At 64.5% G+C, this 22821-nt stretch overlaps 1 protein-coding gene across 2 annotated transcripts; it reads left to right on the top strand.

Moving 5' to 3' along the window:
• Positions 1-1411: 1411 nt before the first annotated feature.
• On the top strand, positions 1412-12115 carry GABRD (gamma-aminobutyric acid type A receptor subunit delta). 2 transcript variants are annotated; one of them, XM_059065101.2, is made up of 9 exons: positions 1412-1618; positions 7362-7474; positions 7808-7875; positions 7972-8192; positions 9361-9443; positions 9834-9971; positions 10581-10736; positions 10954-11171; positions 11427-12115. In XM_059065101.2, the coding sequence occupies exons 1-9, from the start codon at positions 1551-1553 to the stop codon at positions 11709-11711; spliced, it is 1350 nt and encodes a 449-aa protein (XP_058921084.1). In that variant the 5' UTR covers positions 1412-1550; the 3' UTR covers positions 11712-12115. The 2 variants fall into 2 exon arrangements, with proteins under 2 accessions (XP_058921084.1, XP_066875161.1); XM_067019060.1 differs by lacking the exon at positions 1412-1618 and adding an exon at positions 3134-3703.
• Positions 12116-22821: the final 10706 nt, after the last annotated feature.

The following is a 22821-nucleotide window of genomic DNA, read 5'->3' as shown; positions in this document are numbered from 1 at the left end:
CTTTCTCTAGTTGCGGCGAGCAGGGGCTACTCTTCGTTGTGGTGTGCGGGGTTCTCATTGCGGTGGCTTCTCTTGTGGAGCACGGGCTCTAGGCGCGCGGGCTTCAGTAGTTGTGGCATGCGGGCTCAGTAGTTGTGGCGCACAGGCTTAGTTGCTCCGCGGCATGTGGGATCTTCCCGGACCAGGACTCCAAACCGTGTCCCCTGCATTGGCAGGTGGATCCTTAACCACTGCGCCACCAGGGAAGCCCCAGCAAAGCCCTTTCTACACTCCCACCCACCCCCACCCCCGCCCACCGCCCCGCCCCGCCCCGCCCCTGCTCTGGCCAGAGTCAACAGTCACACACAGGACTCGACCCACTCCGGGACCAGTTTGCCCATATTTTTTTATTTTTTGCGGTACGCGGGCCTCTCACTGCTGTGGCCTCTCCCGTTGCAGAGCACAGGCTCCGGACGCGCAGGCTCAGCGGCCACGGCTCACGGGCCCAGCCGCTCCGCGGCACGTGGGATCTTCCCGGACCGGGGCACAAACCTGCATCCCCTGCATTGGCAGGCGGACTCTCAACCACTGCGCCACCAGGGAAGCCCACCATTTTTAAATGTTTTCATGAGGTGTTCGCTTTCGGTCGTGAACTGATACGGAGTCCAGAAGTGAATGAATGAGACCAAACGAGAAGAGTTTGTGGTCTGCTTTCTTGGGGAAACTGTGTAGAGTTCGGTGTTCGGAAGAGTCACAGTAGAGAATGCGGAGGCCTTGGCTTGCTTGGCGGTTCGCTGGGGGTGGCGGTGGGGCGAGGTAGGGGTGCCGAGTCGTCAGCGCCCAGCCGTCGGCCTGCGGACAGGGGCGAGGGAGCCTGACCCGCCAGGCGGAGAGGTCACTGCGTCCACAGAGCTGCGGCCGCGGGGCAGCGAGCGGGAGCGCCCCCCCCCCCGATCCTCTCACCGCCCACCCGACGGAGGGTGGGCGAGGCGCAGGCGCGAGGGTCTTGGAAGGAGCTGCCGGGGCTGGGAGCCGTCTCGCCCGGTAGAAGGTGAAGGCTTCTGGGGCGCTGGCGCCCTCCTCGCCCCGAGCCAGCTCCCGAGGACCCGTGACCCCACAAACGGCCCAGCGCAGACTCCGCCCCAGGGACGAGGTTCTGGCGCGCCCGTCGGTCCGCAGGCGCCTGGCGGCAGCGAGAGGCCGCGCCCACGCGGGTCCTGCGCCTGAGGCGCCTCCCGGAGAGGCGCGGAGGGACCCTTGCGGGCCGGCCGGGGCGGCGGCGCTGGGACGGGGAGCGCCGGGCCCCCGGCCGGGGGCGCGGGGGCTGGCGGGGGCGGGAGGGGGCTGCAGGCGGGGCGGCCGGAGCTGGAGGGGGCGGGAGGGGGCCGCGCGGCGCGGCGCGGGGCGGGGCGGCTCCGGGCTCGCCGCTCCGTCCGCCCTCGCGCCCGCGCCGCGCGCCCTCCCGCTCCCGCCCGCTGGTGCCGCGGCCGCCGGCTAAGCAACTTCTCGAGCTCCCGCGACCGGCCGGACCCCGGCGCCGCCCCCGGCCCAGCGCCCAGCCGGCCGAGGCCATGGACGCGCTGGCCTGGCTGCTGCCCCCGCTTTTGCTGCTCTGCGCGCAGCAGCACCGCGGCACCAGGTGAGCGAGCGCCGGGTCCGCGCTGCGCCGGGGCCGCCCTCGGTGGGGAGTCCCGCGCCGGCCAAGCCCCGGCTGCCGGGGTGCAGCCCCGCGCGAACCCCTGCTCTCCAGGGGCCCGCGTCTGCCCGCACCCACCGGCTCCCACCGTGTCTGTCCCCCATCCCCCCCATGACTCCCGCACCCCGTCTCCCCCGCGGGCCCTCCTCTCCAAACTCGCCGCGGAGATGCCCTTGGGCGCGGGCAGCGGCGATGTTCTAGGTTCTGGCAGCCCCGCCGCCCCGGTGCTGAACCGGCGCCGCCGCAGCGCCGGTCGAGGGCGTCAGAGCCGCTCGCGGGTCCCCCGGTGCCCGGGCTCGCCTGCTGAGCTCGGGTTCCTCGCCCCAGCCGGCACTCGGCCGATCCCTGGCTGGCCGGTGCCCTTCCAGGCGCGGTCTGAGCTCTCAGCAGGGCCCCAGCTGCAGGCAGGAAGAAAGGAGGGTTCCGGAGAACACGGGAGAGGAGGCTGCTCCCCTTCCTCGGGCACCAGCTGCCGTTGCCTTTAGCAGTCTGGGGTGGACACGAAAGGCGCGTCCTCATGGCAGGTGTGGCTGTGGACCTCCCTTCTGGGACCATTTCTAATGCCATCCGACTCCAGGGTATGCGAGTGGGGGAGCCAGGTGCCCCTGGCAGGGGACAGACTCCGGATTTCTTTTCAACGTGTCAGGAGAGGGGATGAGGTGCCCTGTCTTCCCCAGAGGAGGCAGCGGCTAAGAAGAAAGGTCCCTGTGCTGAGGCTCCCTCCCTCTGGCTCCCAGGGGCCAGCATGGTCCCGGCTCGCTTTCCGTGTCTCTGCAGACTGGACTTGGTGTGGGCCCCGGGCTGCCCAGCGTCCTGAGCACTGGGTCTGGCTGCCTGCCGGAGGAGTTGTGAGGGGCCTTTTTGAAAATCATCTTGGTGCCAGGGCTGCAGAAAAAACGGGGCAAAACCATCTCTCCCTGCCCCTTCCCCCCAGCATTCCAGACTTTGTGGCCAACCAACTGATGTCGAAGACTTTAAAAGCCAGAAATCGTTGGACACTGGCCTGTGTTTTGGCTGTAGTCTCTCGGACAATATGTAACACGGCTCTGTGTGTGTGTGTGTGTGTGTGGTCAGAGCTTACTTGTTGGTGGGTGGAGGGCAGAGCCAGGAGAGCCTGGCTTTGGTTGTAGACCCGGCTGTCACGTCAGAGTCACAGGCAGTGCCGATGTGGCCCCTGTCCCGGGGCCTTGTTCTTTATCAAGCCCGGTGGGCTGTTCTCCTCTCTCCTTTTCCTGCCTCACGGTCCCAGAAAGGGCAGAGCGTTGAGGTGTGGCTGTGGAGGGATGTGCTGGGGGCCGGGGGTCAGCTGCTGGCTCAGGCCCACAGCTGCGTACCGCAGTTCTGAAATCTAAGTTGCTCTGAACCCCAAGTCTTAGTCCAAGTTTGACACCAACTCTCAGTTGGCAGCCAAGCCTGCCTGGCTTGTTTTGTCTGTGTTCACGCTACTCGTGAGGCATATTTATACACTTCCTGCTGGAACATTCTCCAGACACACCCCTCCCCAAGTCCACGAGTGCATTTTATTGCCTTTCTGAACTCTGCAGTGTTTTGAACTCCTACCCCATCTGGCTCCTGGGTTGTTGGGCGAGGGGTGAGCCTGTCTGCCTGTGTAGGAAGGCTGAGGCCCCAGGTGGGACGAGAGCCTCTGGGCTTTGGGGGCCTGCGGGGCCTCCTTTCCCATATGCTTTGCACCCATCCGCTCAGAAACCAGGGGAAGAGTGCCTTCCCTTCCCTCGTCCCCCCCCACCACAGGGCGGTGTGAGGGGACGTGGGGCTAATGGAAGGACCTCTTTGTTGCCGCCCCTCAGCCCAGATCCTGGGGCTCCTGGTGGGATAAGACGGGAGTGAGCTGTGCAGCATTTGTGGGTCGGGTCAAGGCCACGCTTCCCTGAGTCTGAAGATCCGCTCACGCAGCAGCCACCCAAGCTCGCCGGCTGCCTACCTGAGTGGGTGGCCTTCCCGGGCTGCTGGCACCTCCGTCTCCCTGGAGAAGCTGTGCCTGCGGCTCCTGCCTCGCCCTCACCTCCCGTGAGTGCGATCGTCGTGGTGTTCGCCTTGGTAACTGAGGTGCCAGCGCTGCAGCGGCTGCTCTAAAAGCAGAGCTGTCAGGGATCCGTGGGCTTCTTGTGCGTGGGGTCGGGGGTGCGGGGGGTGGGGGAGGATCCTGGAGGCGGTGCCTGCTGCCTCGCTCAGCTATACCCACCTTCCTTTTCCATCCCCAGGGGCACAGGCAGGTGACAGGGGTGGGGCTTCTCTCAGGGGGACCAGGAGAGGGCGGGGGGCCTGACGGCACCCAGGAGCAGCCCCAGGAGGGCGGAAGCTGCCTGTGATTTCACGGCACCTGCTTTGTCCCACGAGCTTGAGCCTGGCGTGTCTCTGAGCTTCTGTTCCTCTAATGAAACCCCAACCCTAGGCCACCGCAGGCTTCCAGGGCCCTCAGAGGAGTCAGACGCTCCCTCCCGGGACGCGGGTCAGAGTCCCCACATTCTGAGCCCATGCAGAGCCCCCCATGGACCAGGTACCCCGCCTGCCCCACTGACTACCTGAACCAGTGGAGGAGGGTAGGGCCCTCCAGGACCCAGAGCAGCGTGTGGCCCCGCCTCCAGGGCACTCCAGCCCCTGCACCCCTTCGCAGCTGCAGAAACGGCCCCCTTGTCCCAGGTGAGATGTGGTACCGCGGGAGGCTGTTCCCTTCTCACCCCTGGAGACGGCAGAGCTGAGAACCCACCAGTGTCCTGGCACTTTCGGGCGAGCTTCACGGTGGGCGCTGCCCTTGACCTTGCCTCTGGGCCCGTGAGCGGGTGTGAGGCCCTGACCCGGGACAGGTGTGCTCACCTGTGCCACCAGCCCAAGGCCGGGAAGGGTGGTGTCCGCTGACGGCCCGGCTCCAAGCAAGCCAGCCGCTGGGCCGCTCCAAAAATAAAGCCTCATTTCAATCCCTTTGCGTCCGACCATCAGGGTGAACTCCATTTGCATTTTTAATTGTGCTTTACTTGGGGCCAGGGCTTCATTTAATTCCTTCTTTTACTTTGTTACCAAAGCACCTGCCCTGTCCACACGCCCCACCCAGCCTTCACCTGGAGGGACCCCGCGAGCCTGCGGGGAGAGCCAGCTTTGCAGGTCTCACTAGCCAAGGACCTCCTGGGTCACGTTCAGCCTTCCTCATGGGCCAGTGTGTGGAGCAGATGAGGGGCCCAGGGCCCCTTGCTGGTGCTTCCCGAGCCCCCTGAGAGGACCGCGTCCCGCGGCCAGTGCAGCTGGATGCCAAGCCCCACCAACTCAGCGGCAGAACTTGCTCCCGGCCCCTCCCTCCGCTGACCCTCCCTCCGTCTGGACCAGGCCCCTTTCTGTCGCCATGGCCCTTCCAGCCCATCGTCCCCCCAGCCTCCGCGATGGCCCCCAGTTTGTCCCCCCTATTCCCTCAGGACACTTCCTATGCCCCCCCCACAGGCATCCAGGTTTAATCGACTTACTCGAGCAGCTCCTTGTCCGGAGTGCTGGTTTCCCCTTGACCCTGGATGAGCCCCGCGGTCCCCCCGACACACTCTCCGCCCCACGCCTGCCACCGCCCTGCAGGCCCCTCCCAGACCCCACAGCGTGGAGCCCTCGCCTGCCTCCTGCCTCGCCCCAGACTCACTTTCTCTCTCTTTGGGCTGTGATGTCACTTTCTCGGGGAGGCTGCCCCTTTCTCCCCCCGCCGGAGGGCTCCTGACCTCCCCTTCCCGTGACCCTCTTCGTGCTCAAAGCCCCTTGCTTTGCCGCCCCTTGCAGACGCTGAGCTCTGCGGGGCCCTGGGCCGCGACTGTCCTTGCCCGGCTCGGTCACGTCTCTGGAACAGCGCGGCACCGAGGCTCACACTAGCCACGTGGACGGGTGGATGAATACACGCGTGACCAGGGCAGCTCCCTTCGGGGGCCCGGGGCCAGGAGAGGGGTGGGGGTTCAGTGGAGGTGGGGGGAATCAGCGTGGGGACATGGGGGGGTCAGAGTTAGCGCTGGAGAAAGAGGTGGGGACAGACGGCAGAGGGTCTGGAGGGTCATGCAGGCGTCCAAGAGGGGAGAGGCTGGAGGGCAGGGGTCAGGGAGTGCCAGCAGCTGGAAGCAGGCAGGGGGCTGGGGCGTCGGTCGGAGGGGGACGGGGTCTGGGTGGCCCAGGTGGGGGCTGGTGGGGGGGCGGGACACGGAGGCTGCGCTGACAGGCTCAGCGGTAGCCAGTCCCACGTCCTGAGGGGAGGGGCGGGGCGGCCAGCAGCAGCACCGCGGGAGCCCAGAGGGCTCAGCCGGCTCATCACGGCGGCCACGCCTGACTCTGGGGAGAGGGCGGAAGGGCCTCAGAGCCCCCAGCTGCTCTGCACCCAGACCCTGGCGCACCGTCTCCCCTGCGGGCTCTGGACGGGCTCCGGCCCCAGGCGACCTGGAGGCCTTCTCTGCCCACTGGGGACAGCCAGTGACTCAGAGAAGAACAAGAGGGTTCCTCCTGAATGTCCCTCTTCGTTCCCTGCCGTCGGGTTTAGGAGAAATGCCCCCGCCCCGCCCCGCGGGCCGGAGGAGCAAGGGTGTGTGAGGTTCCCGGGGCTGCTGTAGCAAGCGATCACGGGCTGGGGCACTTAAAACGGGGAATTTATTCTCTCGTGATTCTGGAGGCCAGAAGTCTGAAGCCAAGGTGTCGGCAGGGTCCATGCCCCTCTCCGGCCTCTGGAGCTGCCGGGGTCCCTGGTGCCCCTCCGCTTGTGGCCGCATCACTTCAGTCCCTGCCTCTGTGGTCACGTGGCTCTCCCTGTGTGTCCAATTCCTTTTCTTCTGAGGACACCAGTCATGGACTTAGGGCCCACCCTAGTCTAGCACGACTTCGTCGTAACGAATTACATCTGCAAAGCCCCTGTTTCCCAATAAGGTTCCATTCTGGGGTTCTGGGTGGCCATGAATTTGGGGGCTCTGTTTCCCAGAGGTGGGCAGGAGGAGGGGGGCAGGCAGAGCCACTGGGGGGCTTCCAGCAGTCGGCGTGTGTGGGCCACGAGACGCCTGTGTCTTTGGGTCCCCGTGCGGCCCCACCAGGAACAAACACGACCAGCACAGGCTGTCAGTGAGGTTAATCTGAAACCAGGGGGCATGGCCCCCAGCTGCTCCGGGGTCAGGCTAAGCCCCGGAGGCACGTGGCAATTTGCGGAGATCTGGAAGCTGCCTGGGAAGGGACAGAGGGCAGGAGGCCGGCCCGCAGCCTCCCCGTGGGCCCTCGGCCTGGACCTGGGTCCCGGCTGTGGGACCTCACCCGCTCTCTCCCTCTCCCCAGCCTTCAGCCTCCTGGTCACACGTCTTTTCTCCCAAGTCACCTCCTACAGGACACATTGCCCTCAGAAGCTGAAAGGGAGGCCATGTGCTCTTGTTGGGGGACCCCAGGGGTGGGGACGCTGGGTGGTTATGGAGGGAGCCGGGGGCCTCTGCCTGACCTGGGTGGCCTCCCTCAGGCCCGAGTGGGTGGGGTGTAAGCTGAGCATGGAGGCCGGTGGAAGAGGTCCAGGACTCCCGGGCTCTGCGCCTCCCGGGGGCTCCCTGTGTCCGGCGTGAGTTCCTGGGACTGGTCAGATCCAGCCCGCAGGGCCTCCTCCCTGTCCACCCCTGGCCCAGGTGCCCAGGACAGGCTCTGTCCCTGGCACCCGGCCTGTGACCAGTGGGCCTTGCGTTTCCAGAGCAATGAATGACATTGGTGACTATGTCGGCTCCAACCTGGAAATATCCTGGCTCCCCAACCTGGACGGTTTGATAGAGGGCTACGCCCGCAACTTCCGGCCTGGCATCGGAGGTGAGAGTGGCCGTCGGGCTCCGGCAGACCCTGGGTCCGGTGTGGCTGTGAGCTCTGCTTGGCTCTGGGCTGGTGCAGAGGCCCGCTCCCCTGAGGGGCACGCCTGAGCTCCTGCACCAGCCCCCAGGGAAACGCTAGGGAGGCGGGTCTGCTCAGGCCCCAGGCTGGTCTGCACCAACACGAGGCCTCCCCTGCAAAGCCCCTGGCTGTTCCCTGTCCCACCTTCTGGGGCGTTCGCTGGCCTGGCTGAGCGGCCGGGGGTGCTGGGGCCTGGCCTCAGCCCCACCGGCCTCGGGCCTGGCTCCTTCCTCGCGCCTGGCTCCTTCCTCGCAGGCCCCCCCGTGAACGTGGCACTCGCCATCGAGGTGGCCAGCATCGACCACATCTCCGAGGCGAACATGGTAGGTGCCACCGGCCCCCGCCCCGCCCCGCTGCCGGCCGCGCGCCCCCGGAGTGCGGAGGGGCTGACGGCCAGGCCTCCGCGTCCGCCCCCGCAGGAGTACACCGTGACGGTGTTTCTGCATCAGAGCTGGCGCGACAGCAGGCTGTCCTACAACCACACCAACGAGACTCTGGGCCTGGACAGCCGCTTCGTGGACAAGCTGTGGCTCCCAGACACCTTTATCGTGAACGCCAAGTCCGCCTGGTTCCACGACGTGACGGTGGACAACAAACTCATCCGGCTGCAGCCCGATGGGGTGATTCTCTACAGCATCCGGTGAGCCCAGCCGGCTGCCTGCCCGCCCAGCCCCCCCACGGAGCGCGCTGCTGGGAGCTGGGGGGATGGGGGGTGGGCGGGGGGCGGTATTTATATCCCCCGGCAACCAGCAGCTGCGCAGGAAGCAGAGGTTGCTGGCGGGAAGCCAGCAGAGGCCGCTATTTGGCTAACGCGTGCCCTTGTCTTTTTAAATTGAGGTGAAGTTCACATAACATCAAATCAAGCATTTAAAAGTGAACAATTCCGTGATACTCAGCACACTCCCCGTGTTGTGCAAACATCACCTCTACCCACTTGCAATACCTTTCGCCCGAAAGGAGACCCCGTGCCCGTTAGCAGTCACTCCCCATCCCCTCTGCAGCTCTGCAAACTGCCAGCCTGCTTTCCGCCTTCATGGATTTGCCTATTCAGCACATTTCACACAAAATTAATCACATGCTACGTGACCTTTTGAGTCTGGTTTTTTTCACTTAGTGTAGTGTTTTCGAGTTTCATCTCTGTTGTGACATTTATCAGAATTTCCTGCCTGTTTATGGCTGAGTGACATTCCATCGCATGGATACACCAGTTTTGTGTATCTGCTCCCCCATCGATGGACAGCTGTGCTGGTTCCACATTTGACTGTTGTGAGCTGTGCTGCTGTGAACACACGTGTACGTGTATTTGCTTGAATGTGTGTCTTCTGACACGTGCCTTTTAAAAGTGGACTTAATTGCCAGCATTTTAAAGATCAGGAGATTTACATAAGAATCTAAATTCTCTTGGAAAATCAGCACACTTGGCAACATCAGCCTTTTTCCCAGGCTGCGTGGTCAGTGGGGACACCTAGAGGCCGTCCCCAGGGGCAGGCCAGGGGGGCGCAGGCTGGACCTGCCTCCTTGGCCCCCAGCTTAGCCAGCCAGCTGTTCTGAAGGACGAGGAAAGTGAATGAAATCCGGTTCTTGATCCCTGAAGAAAGACTCACAGATATCTGTAAAGTGGCCGCAGTTTCCAGTTTCCACCCAAATGCCAGCAGCTTGCCGGCAAGACCAAAGGCAGCCTGCCACCGCCCGGTGAGGAGGCCGTACTGGCTGGGTGCAGGAGCGTCTCTGCCATGTTGGGCCAGAGGGGCGCCGGCTGCCGGGGGCTGGCCTCATCCTGGGGACCTACCAGTGTGTTGTCTGGGCAGAATCACCTCCACGGTGGCCTGCGACATGGACCTGGCCAAGTACCCCATGGACGAGCAGGAGTGCATGCTGCACCTGGAGAGCTGTGAGTGCGGGCTGGCACGGGGGGCAGGGAGGCATGGGGGGGGGGCGGGGAAGAAACAGGAGAAGGAAAAGAAGGGGCTGGAAGGTCCGAGCAGCCTGACCCTCCTGCTGCCGGTCAGCACCCTGCCCAGGACAGCCGGCCCTGGAGCCCAGACGAGACAGGTGCCTGTGTCACTGGGCCAGCATGGCGGCCCCTGCACGTCACCCTGGCAAGGGTGACCTGCCCTTTGGCCACCTCATCTGGCCTTGCCCACCTTTCCGGGGTGCCAGGCCTCCTTGCTCCTTGCCTCTGTGTATCGGGCTCCCAGCACAGGCAGGGCAGTCCTGCGGGGGCTGCCAGGGGCTGGGGAGGGGGTGCCAGGCTCTGCGGCCCATGTGGGCTCTCCTGCAGACGGCTACTCGTCCGAGGACATCGTCTACTACTGGTCCGAAAACCAGGGGCAGATCCATGGGCTGGACAGGCTGCAGCTGGCCCAGTTCACCATCACCAGCTACCGCTTCACCACGGAGCTGATGAACTTCAAATCGGGTAACGCGGCCTCTCGTGGCCTCTTCCTTGTGAGCCCCGCTGGTGGTTTTCTAGTGCTTTCCGCAGAGCCACCAGCCGGCCCTGAGGGCCCCCGGAGGCTGCAGCTGGAAAACCACTGGTCGGTGCAGGCTGTGCCTGGCCAGCCGCTCGGGACGAGCCCTAGTGCGGGCCCGGATCAGGTTTCCTCCGCCTTACTCCTCGCTTCTTCACTGCTTCCCGGGGTTTGAGGGCTGCCGGGGGGCTCCAGGGCCAAGCCTGTGTTGTCTCCTGGCCCCTCCCGCCCCTGCTGCCCGGTCCTCGGAGCCAGCGAGCCCAGGCTGGCTCTGTCCTTGAGCTGGGCTGTGCACAAGCAGGGCGGGAGAGGGGTGCCCTGCGCTCTGGGAGGGGCCCACTGGGCCAGCAGCAAGGCCGGAACCTTTCTCCTCTCCCTCCTCTGGTGGCCCCGCCGCAGGGCCGGCCCCTCTCCTGACCCATCAGGCTGTGGGGCGAGGTGGGGACAAGGGTCTTCCTCTCTTTGGAGGCTGGCAGCGGCCCCAGGTCCCGCTCAGCGCCCCTCTCCCCGAGCACTGCCCTGGGTGCGGGCCTGGTGCTAACGGGCGTCTCCGGCAGCCGGCCAGTTCCCCCGGCTCAGCCTGCACGTCCACCTCCGGAGGAACCGGGGCGTCTACATCATCCAGTCCTACATGCCCTCCATCCTCCTGGTCGCCATGTCCTGGGTCTCCTTCTGGATTAGCCAGGCAGCAGTGCCCGCCAGGGTGTCTCTAGGTACGGGGCCCTGACCTCTCCCCCGAGGGAGCTGGTGGAAGGAGGGGGTCTGGGAGCAGGGCCCCGGCCCATCCGTCCTGAGCACAGGCCTAGCCTTGCAGGCCCTCGGGCCCTCTGTCCTGGGGCAGTGGGCAGCCAGGCCGGGCGTGGCGAGGGGAGCCTGAGCCGCACCCAGGCGGGGTTGGGGCCCGGTAACGGCGCCGCCTGCCCCCAGCAGGCATCACCACAGTGCTGACCATGACCACACTGATGGTCAGCGCCCGCTCCTCCCTCCCGAGGGCATCGGCCATCAAGGCGCTGGACGTGTACTTCTGGATCTGTTACGTCTTTGTGTTTGCCGCCCTGGTGGAGTACGCCTTCGCCCACTTCAACGCTGACTACCGGAGGAAGCAGAAGGCCAAGGTCAAGGTGAAGGTCAAGGAGCAGAGGGTCGAGGTGAGGCTGGGAGGGGGTGGGGGTAGGGGGGGCGGAGGGGGTGGGGGGTGGGACCTCTCACGTTCAGGACGAAGGACAGCGCCCCCGCCCAGCCCCAGGACGGGTCAGCATTGCCAGCGGGGCAGGGGGCACTTTCTCCTGTGCTCAACCTGGGACCCTCTGCCGCCTGCTCTGAGGACAGAGCCGCTGGCCTGGGCTGGGGTCCTGCCCCTAGCGCTCCAGCCACTCAGCCCGCCCCTCCCCCTCCCCGTGCAGATGGACGTGAAGAATGCCATCGTGCTCTTCTCCCTTTCGGCCGCGGGCGTCACCCAGGAGCTCGCCGCGTCCCGCCGGCAGTGCCGCGTGCCCAGGAACCTCATGGGTTCCTACAGGTCGGTGGAGGTGGAGACAGAGGAGACGAAGAAACAGGGGGCCCAGGGGGGCCTCCGTGCGCTTTTCAAGCCCATTGACGCGGACACCATTGACATCTACGCCCGCGCCGTGTTCCCCGCGGCCTTTGCCGCCGTCAACGTTATCTACTGGGCCGCGTACACCATGTGAGGCCGGCTTCGCAGGTCCCACGCCCGGAGCCTCCTGGGGAAGCGCCCCCGGCGGGCTCTGCGTGGTTCACGGGGGGGAGGACCACGGGCAACATAAAAGGAGAGGAAGGCCTCCACCTCGCTCAGCACCCCCAGGCTCCGTCCCCACCCTCACCCGGACCCCTGGTCTGCAGAAGACGGCCCAGCAGCCCAGCCTCCTGACCTGGGAGCCAGGCAGGCACCGGGCCCCAGGGAGCCTTGCGTCTGACTCAGAAAAGGATCCTGATTCTGGGACTTAGCTCTGTGGGTCTGGACCGGGGAGGGGGAGGAGGCCGGCCATGGAAGGTGCTCATCTTCTCGGTGAGAAAGTGGGAAGGCCTTTGGCCCCAGCATGAAATAAAACGGAGCCTTTGGCCACTGCTTAAATTCACTGTGACCTCCTCTGCTGGAGCCTGGAAGGCTCTCCTCCCACTAGCTCGACGGGCTCAGGACAGAGGGACTTGGGGACGGAGACTTGAGGACAGAGGGGCTGGGGGGAGGCGCGGGGGCTGGAAGAGTCACTCACCCCCGGTCCCTCGGGTGCGTGGCCGGGGGTGCCATCACGGTGCCTTCTGTACGTGGTGGTGGGAGAGCGGAGACCACCAAGTCCCCGTGAACACCCCGGCCCCCTCCCACGTCTGCTGCCACCGCAGGGTCACCCCCGCACCAGAGCAGGGCAGGTCCTCACACTCCACTCCGAGGGGACAGAGGCGACTCGAGGGGCAGCTGTGCAGCCGAGCTGTCGGCCGCAGGGTCGGGAATGCCAGGCCCGGTGCCCTGCTGTGATCAGGTGGCAGCCAGGCCACGACCCCGCTGGCGCTGAGGTGCCCCCGCAAACCACCCCGAGGGGCACGTGACGGTGACTTTGTGGGGGTCAGAAAGTGTGCCTTGCGGGGCCACCTGCCCAGGGCGTGCCCTGTCCCCAGGCCACGGGAGCAGGCGCTGGGGACGTTCACCCACCGCGGGGCTGAGCTGGCAGAGTGACCCCTGAGGCCGGGTGGTCCAGCCAGGGCTGCGGGGCCCAGCGGCCCCCCCCGGGAGCGGCCGTGTCCGAGGCCTGCATCCCGCCCAGGGCTCACCCCTCGAGCTCGAGGGCCGCTTACCTCCTGAGGACGCCTGCTGGCGTCAGGCTGCCCCCTGGGCGCCGGCTCTAAAGGACCGGGCTGCAGGGCTGGACAGGCTCATCCCAGGCGGCAGGACCGACCAGGGAGCGGGGCCTCCGGGCCCCAGACTGACTGACGTGGGCAGCAGAGAGCGGGTGCCGAGATGCAGCAGAGCCTGGATCTGGGCCGGCCAGGGCCCCAAGCCATGCCTGGCCAGCTCTGACAGTGGGGACAGGGACGCCTCTTTCTCCCCTTCCCAGATGCGCGCCCTCTGGCCTGCGTGTCTCCAGCGGCGTCACTGCTCCCTCCTCCTGGAACATGGAGAGTCGCCCGGGGGTGGCACGTCCGGGCCCCGATGGCATCCTGAAGCTACTGGGCTGGGCCCGAGGCCGCCCACAGCACCCCCGCCCCTGGCACCCAGGGTCCGCCCTAAGGCCTGCCTTCCACGGGGGCCTCTGGTGGATGCGCGGGTGGGTTCAAGGTTCCCGGAACTGCTGTGCTCCCCTGGGTCCAGAAGCCAGCGAGCCGACCCTCCTCCGCCGCCAGGACCCCGGCCACCCCGGCGCCCACCCCTCCCCGCCTTCTTCACGGCCCACAGGCCGCCCTTCTGCTGCTGCACGCACCAACAGGGAGCTATTTAAAGCTGGGCTGTGTGACTGCCTTGGGCGCCCACGCAGCCAGGCCCGCCCGGGCAGGAGCCTTCGCTTGATTCCGCAACCAGCAATCACTCCCTCTAGCCTGCAGCCTGCTATTTCTGCCCGCGTGTTTACAGGGCCAGGAAGAGGGACGGGAAGGGCTGATGCACTTTAGACGCGAGTTCTATTCCGGTGCTGATGACACGAACAGATTGAAGGCCAGGGCGGATCAAGGTTTGCAGCTGAGAGGAGCTGGCTTGGGCAGGGGTGGCAGCGTTTCCTGAGCCGGGGCACCTGGGCCAGGTGGCCGGGTGGGGAGGTGGCCTGGGCTCTGGATGCGCCTCATTCCGGCAGGGATGGTCTTTGGGGGCTGGCAGCTCCCTTGTCTGTGTTCTCCTGTGGAGGCCAGGATGCGTGTACCTAGACTCCTAAATGCTTCCCTGCGCCTGGGACAGCTTCTTCCCCAAGGCCGGAGGGGACCGGGCCCCAGGTACCTTCCGTCGCCTGCAGCAGGGGGCGGACCAGCACTGACCCTCCCCTCCCCCTTCCCAGTGAGGCAGACGCCTCACTGTATGCAGCCCACACCTGGGGGCATCGTGTGGGTTCCCTCAAGAGCAGAGCTTGAGACAAGGACCTGGTAGAGGAAGTTTATCTGGGGAGAAATTAGTTTCCTGGGGTGGCTGTAACAAAGTGCCACAGACTGGGAGGCTTAAAACAACAGAAATTCAGGGAATTCCCTGGTGGTCCAGTGGTTAGGACTCTGCGCTTTCACTGCTGTGGCCCCGGTTTGATCCCTGGTTGGGGAACTAAGATCCCACAAGCCACACAGCACAGCCAAAAAAGAAAAGAAAAAGAAAAAAGAAAAACTCACGCTCTTACACTTCTGGAGGCCAGGAGTCCAAGACGCAGGTGTGGGCAGGCTGGGCTCCTGGAGTCTCCGACGGCAAGCCTGTCCCTGGCCTCTCCGCAGTTCCTGGCACCGCTGGCAATTCCCGGCGCCCCTCGGCTTGATGGACGCATCACCCCATCTCCGCCTCTGTCATCGCGTGGCTTCTCTCTGCGTGTCCCTCCTCTTCTTGTAAAGGCACCTGTCGTGGGATTTGGGGCTCTGTAACCCAGTGTGACCTCATCTTAACTCACTACAGCTGCAAAGACCCTATTTCCAAATAAGGTCACATTCTGAGGTTCTGGGTGGACATGAATTTGGGGGGACACTGTTTAACCCAGCACGGAGGGTGACACCCCAGACACAGGAGCAGGGTGTGGGGAGCACGGAGGAGGGAGGGAAAGTCTACAAGGTGGGAGTGAACGTCTACAATGGGCCACCAGCTCCCATTCCACCGGGGGCCCCTGCAGAGCCCTGGAGAGTGGGCCCTGAATAGCCCTTTTCTTTAGAAAATCTATTTATTTATTTGGCTGAGCCGGCTCTTCGTTGTGGCGCGCGGGATCTTTAGTTGCCGCGTGCGGACTCTTAGTTGCAGCATGTGGGATCCAGTTCCCTGACCGGGGATGGAATCCGGGCGCCTTGCATTGAGAGCGTGGAGTCTTAGCCGCTGGACCACCAGGGAAGCCCCCCAAGTTGTCCTTTTGGAGAAGGAGGGTCTGGGGCTTTACCACCAGCTTCCATTCTCAGGGCTGAAGGGCACCCCTGACGCTCCGGAGGGCACTGGAGAGGCTGCACCTTACGTTGGGGGCAGCTGCCAGCAGTGACCCCCGCGGCACTCACGCCTGCTCAGGATGGCACTGGTCCTTCAAGGTGGCAGCTGTCACGGCAACAGCAACAAATGACAAGGAGGTTTAGTGGATCGAGCCACAGTCGGTGCCACAGCTGTGGCCAGCCGGGGCCATGATCAGAGCCATCCTCCCCCCACCCCTCCCTGGCCAGCACTTCTGCTTGCTAAGGTCACCTCTTGGCGCAGTGACCCAAGCTGTATGAGGGCTGGTGCCACCTCGCTCAGACAGTCCAGCCCTAGTCACAGGTGAGCTCCCACATCAATAAACTGTCCCCTGTCCAGCCTTACGTCCACCCCCGCCCCCCAGTCCAACACCCTCCAGAGCTGCTCCCACGCGGCCGAGCACGTGTGAGCTGGAGCCGCAGGTCCTCCGTATATATGCCCGCTCTGGCTGTCGCGACTCGCTCGCGGCTGCTGGTCTGGATGCGGTGAGGGAAGGCGGTGGGGGGTGGGTAAGAGTCTGAAGAGCGTGAGTGGTGGGCTGGATCGTGTCCCCCAGGAGACGTGCTAAGGCCTCCTTTCTGGTGCCTGTGAGTGTGATAGTGGATATAGGGTCCTTGAAGATGCAGTGAAGATGTGGGTTTAGATGAAGTCCTGTGGGATCAGGGTGGGCCCTAGATCCAACCCCTAGTGTCCTTATTTACAAAGAGGCCACAGTGAGACAGGGAGACACCTTGTGGAGACAGAGGCAGAGAGGTGTCTACAAGCCAAGGAGCCCAAGGATGGCCAGGAAAGCACCGGAATCTAGGGCAGAGGCTGGCAGGGATCCTCCCTGCTGCCTGGAGAAGGAACCAGCCCTGCCCACACCCTCATCATGGGCTTCTGGCCTCCAGACTCTGGGAATAGATCTCTGCTGTCTTAAGCACCCCCCCCCCCCGGTTTGTGGTCCTTTGTTACAGCATCCACAGGAAACTCATACAACAAGCACCCTTTGGCAAAGGCATCCATCTCAGATGTATTTTTAGGGACCCCTGACAAGGGAAGCCTCTTTCCCACAAACAAGCGGGATATGACTCGGGGGTACGAGACCCTCAGGTGAACTCACTCATAAGGACCCCGAACCTTAGGCACTATTCCTCCTCATCAGGGTCCCGATCTCAACCCGAGAGGCCTGGCAAGGCGCACGGGCTGTCCTCGGGGGGCTCTGGCGCCTCACCTAGGATTGGACCTGGGGCCTGATGGTCAGCACCCCCTGCCATCTTGCTGCAGGAGGCAGGGTGGCCTGGAGAACTTTCCGGCTCTCCCCGCCTGCCCTGAGGCCACAGCCAGCTCCAGACGCAGCAGTGGGAGGTGTGCAGGCCTCTTCTCACCTCCCATGTTCCACCAGCGAAGCCAGTTGTCATGACACCGAGTGGCAACGCCACGACTCTTCCAAGACCCCAAAGCAGCATCTGTGCGAGGACTTCAGTGCCTGGGGCGACCTTGGGAAGCGACCCTAGGACACAGGAGCAAGCAAGGTGGGGAGATGCAGGAGGAAACGCCAGTGGAGTGTGGTTACTGGGCTGTCACCGCGGGGTGGGGTCTCCATCCCCAGAGCCCCTCTGAGGGGTCCTTCACCACGGTCCTCTGAGGATGCATCAGCCAGGTCCCCCCCCAGCCCCGGGACATTAAGCCTCCACCCTTTCAGGCTGCCCCACCCTAGGCTAAGCAGGTCAGGGGAAGTCCCGGGCGGGACAGCGGTGGAGAAGATGGAACGCCGGCCGTGAGCTCGGGGACTGTCCCCCTGCTGCTCTGAGGTTGGAGGTGAGCTGAGGGGACCTGGCCCAGACGTCAAGAGCTGCTACAACCAGGAGGTTCTGGATTCCCAGGGTAACAGGGTGACCGTTTGGGGGAAAATGAGCGCAGTTTGCCTCCCCAGGTATGGCCCCTTGGTTGAGAAGTCCTGTACACACGGCGGCTGAGAGTGTGGGCTCCGGACTTGAATGCCTGTATGTAACCTTGGGCAAGTGACCCGCCTGCCCCGGGGACCGTCGCCTGTTAAATGGGGAAGCGATGGGATATGCTTTTCGTGAACATTAACTGCTATAATTAATAAAAGGCACCTACAGCGGTGTCTGTACCTTGTCCCAGTCAGTAGTTGCTGCTTGTGGTTATTGGTTGGCCCAAGGCGCACGTCTGCCTGGGCTGCGAGGCGATTAGCCTGGAACAGGAGACACACAAAACGTCAGTGTTTGGGTTTAGATGCTCGAAATAGGATTTGCAGCCAAGACAGTACACTTGCAATCCGGGCTGTGTCTTGAAAATTCCCTGCAGTCTCTTAGGTCCCATTGAGCACAGCAAGGGCACTTCTAGGAGATGCTGATTTATTCCTCCGGGGGTGGGGAGGGGCGTGCTGCCCTGCAGAGGAGGGTCGGTCCTGAGAAATGCGAGAGCCCCCCTCTCCCAGCCCGGGGGGCTGCAAGAAGGAGAAGAGGATGGGGGAGGAAGAGGGGGCTCCCCCAGGCTCACGGGAGCTGATGTGTACACGTCTCCCTGACGCCAAGTTCAGTGAATTCACGCCGTGGAACTCAGCAAACACTATACCGGGGGCTTTGATTTTCGGGGAGCTGGTGTACCAGCACGGCAAGTGGCGTGTGACACGCGGGAGAAGGGACACCCCTGTACCCATTCCGGACTCAACACAATTTAGAGGTGGAGTGGCGAGGCCAGACAGTGCGATCAGACCAGACGGGTGGTCCAGCCTCTGGGCTGCCTGCCCTGGTCCACTGAGGCTGAGTGAGGGGACCCTCGAGAGAGGCTGGGGCTCCACTGAGGCCACGGAGCTGAAGGACAACGAGGCAGAGGCCTGGAAGGGTCCCCAGCCAGGACACCGAGGGCAGGACACCCCTCCTGGGAGGCCTGCTGGGTCCCGCCAAGTCAGGAAGCGATGTCCCGATTTCCCGCTGGGAGACTGCTCTCCATGGGACTCTGGGTCTCTGCACATCTTACGAGCAAGATGCTACCTGGTTTTTGTCCTGCACTATCTCTCCAAGGAGGTCTGTTGCGCACACAGCTTGGACTTGTCCCCGCAGGGGAAGGGGCAGGGTTTTCTGCCTGGTATAAAACACTTGGTGACTGGACCTCAAGTTCGTCTCCTATAACGAAACCCGCTGTGCATGCGGCGTCCACCTGGACTGCCTCCCTTAAGGTGGCCCCTCCCTGGGTGGGCCCAGGTGCCTGAGCACCTGGATGGGGTAGCTGTGGGTTTCGTGTCCTTGGCCTGGGGTGCCCGCAGCCCCCCTCTCCCAGGTACCAAGGGCCCCACCCCCCGGGCCCGGCCTTCGAGCAGTCCTGGGAACCGTCTGGCCAGGCTGGGTGGCTTCCCCTCAGGGTGACCTTGAAGGCACAGCTCTCGGGACTCCGCCGAGGCACCGTGCGGGGGAGGGGGGGCAGATGGGGCACAGAGGGGCCTGCCCTGGGATCTGCGCTGGACCCTGGAAGGTGCTGCATCTCCCAGGGCCCCAGAGCCTCAGCCACCTACCCACCCGGGTGGGAGCTGCAGAGATGAAGTCCCATCCTGAAAGCAGGTGTCAACCCCACCTGCTCTTCCACGGCAAGGGTCATCGGGGGTCAGAGAGGGCTGAGGGCTGCCTCTGGGTGCAGGGCCCTGTCCCTTGGGGACGGCAGCCGGGGCCCTGTCCACAGGAGGCTCCTGACCCTGGGTGACCGGGTCCCGGTGATCTCCCCCCCGCGTGGGGAAGCACGGACGTTTTCCTCAGGTAGAGGCGCCTGGACACAGCCTCCCGCTGGACGGGGCCCTGCCCGTCCATCTACTGGTTTCTGGGGCCACCCGGCAGCCGTCCTGGCAGAGCCGCTCCTGCCTGGCCTGGGTGAGCACAAGCCCAGGTGTGTGCACGTGTCTGCACACACGTGGACTTGTGTGTTGCGTTGCATGTGTATGTGCCTGTGAGTGTGCAACTTTCCATCTAAAGGTCATGCGGGGTCGTGGCCAGGCAGGTCACCTCCCACGTTTGAGCCTGCAGCTGACGCGGGGACAGCTGGTTTGCAAACGTTTGCATTTCCAGTTCTTTCCTTAAAGCAGATTCCCAGAAGTGGAATGATTGGACCCAATGATGCAGACATGTTTTGTGCACTTGTCTCTGGAAGGTGGTCCCAGCTGCACCTCCGCTGCTGGACGGGGGTGTTCTGAGCCCCCCGGCCTCCCAGGCTGGGGTTAAGGACAAGCAGTTTAGAAGCAATGCCGGGCTTCAGGCCACGCCCACCTGGGGCTGCAGCCTCACGCTCTGATGGGCGGGCTCATTGAGGCAGTGGCACCTCAGCCCGGTGGGACCTGATGCAGGTGGCCTGGTGTGGACAGGCGAGGAGCTCGGGCGGAGAGTGGGGGACCTGTCTCGGCTCTGCCACCGCGTCTCCCTGTGATGCCTCATGTGGCTAAAATAGCGCTTGCTCCGTATTGCCATGGTGACCGTTCTGTGGGTGCTGCCGGCACGGCTGGCTCGCTTTGGGTTGTAAACACAATCCCAGGCAGACTTGGGGACAGGAAAGCGGGACAGACTCCATTTCCCAGCGGCCACAGGACAGGAAGCGCCCCTCCCTCCACGCTGCTCCGACCTGCTTGTCCTAGGCCCTGCTCTGTGGGCACGCCTGGCCTGAAAGGAGATGTGCGCCTGTCCCCATTGGCCTGGGCAGGTCTGGTCCCAGCCCTGAGACCCTGGACAGAGCACTGGGCCGCCTTCACCCTCAGTGTCCTCCTCCAGAGAATGGGGCACGTCTTAGGGGGTGATGCCTGGCGCAGGGCCTGACCCTGGGGGTGCCTTGCCTCGCGGTCCTCACCCGTTCAGTGTGAGGCTCAGCCATGAACGTGTGGGAAGTGCCTGGCTCTGCAGCCTCCAGCCCCTCCCGGCCAAGCAGTCAGGGTCCCGCCAGCCCCTCTCCAGCCCTGGACACAGCAACCCCCCGTCCCTGCTTCCTGCCTCTGCGGACGCGGCCTCTCCCAGCACCTCCTCTGGCACACGCACACGGAGACTGTCTGGGTCCAACCCGCAGGCAAGCTTCGCCGCGTGCTTTGAAACAGGGACCATCAGTGTAACTGACGGTTAAGCTGAGAACGCGCCACTGCAGGGCGGAGACAGACAGGGCTGAGGTCCTCGGAGGGGTGACCTTGGAGCGGCCCCTCCCGGGCTGGACTCCGGCCCCGCCCAGGACCCCGCGAGCGGCTCCGCGCCTCCGCGGCCCTGTCCCCGCCGCGCCCTCTGCCGGGAACGCGCAGCACTGCGCCCGCGGGAAGGCGCCTGCGCGGGGCGGGCTCCGAAGCGGCTCCGACCCCGCAGGGCACCGGCCCCGCCGCGGCGACGCACCTGCTCCCAATACGCCGGCAGTGCCGGGGGAGAACCCGTCACCCCTCCCTGAAGGAAGCCCTTCGGGTACACACAGGCCCCGCCCCCCGGTCTGCCCCACGCCGTAGGCCGTCCTGCTCCCTGGGCCCCCAGGGCCTTTCTCAGGCCGCCCGGACGCCTCCGCTCCGGCCCCACCCCTCCCGCCCTCAGGCCCCCCAGCCAGCCTCCCTTCCGGGGCCCTAGGCAGACCTCGCTCTCTCCGACCAAGCTGCCAGGTCTGTGACCTGTCCCCCGCCGGGGTGCAGCGCCCAGTCGGCCCGCAGTCGACCTCCCTTGAATAAATGAAGGAGCAGGTGAAACGAATGTTGACATCGAACCAGTGTCTCCAAATCCCGAGATCCGAGACGAAGAAAGGAAACATCTGCGGCCCATCCCTCCCACCGCTGCGCGTGCCAAGCGCCTGTCCGCGGGCGTCGAGGGCTCTCCCGTGACCCGCGTGCTCCTCGCCAGGCCCCGCCCGGATCAGTGTCACACCTGGCGGAATGACCAAACTTCCACCCCCACCCCACGGACCCGGGCAGATGCTGGCTCCGGCAGGCAGGCACCTCTTCCTAGGCAGCCCCAAGTGCTGAGCCGGCACGGATGCCGCCTGTGAGCTTTGATGAGGAGGGCCCCCAGGCGGGGTTCGCAGAAGGACCCCTCAGGAGGGACCACCGACCCCCACGGGAGACCTCTGCTTCTGTCTGATGAGGATCACTGAGCAGAATCTCCACCTGCCTTTCACCTTCCACCTGGAGGAGCTCACAGTTGTTGAAAGAACTCATAAAGAACATTTAACAAAGAAGATCACGGGGCGAGCCACACTGGGGCCCCACCCTGCCCTCTGCCGGCCCTGCCCTCCTCCTCCTCCCCGCGGTCCCACAAGCTGCAGCCCCGCCCTGGGTTCCAGGTGACAGGTGACAGGAGGGGCAGAAGGCCCGGCTGCGTTTGGGGGGGCCGGGCAGTGGGTAGGTCTCCTCTCCCTGCACCTGCCGTGCCGTCGGAGCTCTACAGTGAGCCACTGTCACTTTTCTAATCAGCTAATAGCAACAACACACATTTGTACTTTTCACTTTGGAAATAATAGGTGTTTGTGATCATGAAAGTGTATGAGATCTTTGTGGAAAATTGGGAAATACAGAAACTGCCCAGAGTGAAAAGGACCAGCCCTCAGCTGCCAGGCCCCTTGCGGGTCTGTCCCGCCTGCACCTCTGTCCAAGGGTCACTGCCGCTCCGCCCCAGGTGACATCATTATGCTGCAGCCTGCCAACGGGTGGGCCCCAGAACAGGCCCGGGGTCCTAGGAGGACGACTGGTCCCAGCATTTCTTCTTTTTTTTCTTTGGCGGTACGCGGGCCTCTCACTGTTGTGGCCTCTCCCGTTGCGGAGCACAGGCTCTGGACGCGCAGGCTCAGCGGCCATGGCTCACGGGCCCAGCCGCTCCGCGGCACGTGGGATCCTCCCGGACCGGGGCACGAACCTGTGTCCCCTGCATCGGCAGGTGGACTCTCCACCACTGCGCCACCAGGGAAGCCCCCCCAGCATTTCTGAGGGGTCTTCACCCATTTGTTCATTCATTCATTCATTCCAGGTGTGCCAGATGCCTGACATAGTGGGGATACAACGGTGACCCAGGCTGACAGGATCCCAACCCCGCCAACTACCCAAACACCCCATGCCTGTGGCCAGGATGCAGGGCAAGAAGTGGATGCCAGGCAGGCACAGCTGCCAGTCGCTCAGTCGGGACCAAGCCTTCTGTCCTTGAGGCCCTGAGAGGGATGGCTCAGTGGCCCTGCTCTCTGGAGGGGGTCTGCTGGCCGGGCAGCAGGTCGTTGTTTTGCAGAACTTGTTGGTGGGGGGAGGGTCCTTCACCCTCCTCCCTCCGGCGGCCTCAGGGAAGTGTTCTGGGCACCCCAGGCAACCCATGTGCCCTCACCCGGGCCTGGGGCTAGACATGGTTGGGGACCCCCCCCTGGAATATGCCTTTCTCGTCCCCCAACCCCCATGGGGAACAGAAGCCCCACCCTCCAAACCCACCTGACCCTGAGCAGGCAGCTACCGGCACCCCCTCGGGACTTCCTCACCAGTACTGGGTGACCCAGCTTCCAGACTCCAGGACAGAGGGTTCCATGTGGCACTCAGGTCTGCAGGCGGAGGCCAGTACCCACGGGGCCACCTGGGATACCTGGAGCTCCTACCCTGACCAGGGCTTCCCTGGTTAGAAAGGGCTCTTGTGTCCGGTGGGGCCTTGGATGGGGCATGTCCAGGAGATGGTGCCCAGAGAAGGGACCCTTGCTAGCCCGTGCTG

Source organism: Kogia breviceps, chromosome 1, assembly GCF_026419965.1.
Source record: "Kogia breviceps isolate mKogBre1 chromosome 1, mKogBre1 haplotype 1, whole genome shotgun sequence".
Lineage (NCBI taxonomy): Eukaryota > Metazoa > Chordata > Mammalia > Artiodactyla > Physeteridae > Kogia > Kogia breviceps.
Note: the sequence above shows the minus strand (reverse complement) of the source record. Positions and strands in the feature narration are given on the sequence as shown.

Excerpts from the sequence above, each read along its gene's own strand:
- GABRD (XM_059065101.2), top strand. The coding sequence starts at position 1,551 with ATGGACGCGCTGGCCTGGCTGCTGCCCCCGCTTTTGCTGCTCTGCGCG. Across the intron at positions 9,972-10,580 it reads GCTGATGAACTTCAAATCGG|CCGGCCAGTTCCCCCGGCTC; the intron begins GTAACGCGGCCT and ends CGTCTCCGGCAG. Across the intron at positions 11,172-11,426 it reads TCAAGGAGCAGAGGGTCGAG|ATGGACGTGAAGAATGCCAT; the intron begins GTGAGGCTGGGA and ends CTCCCCGTGCAG.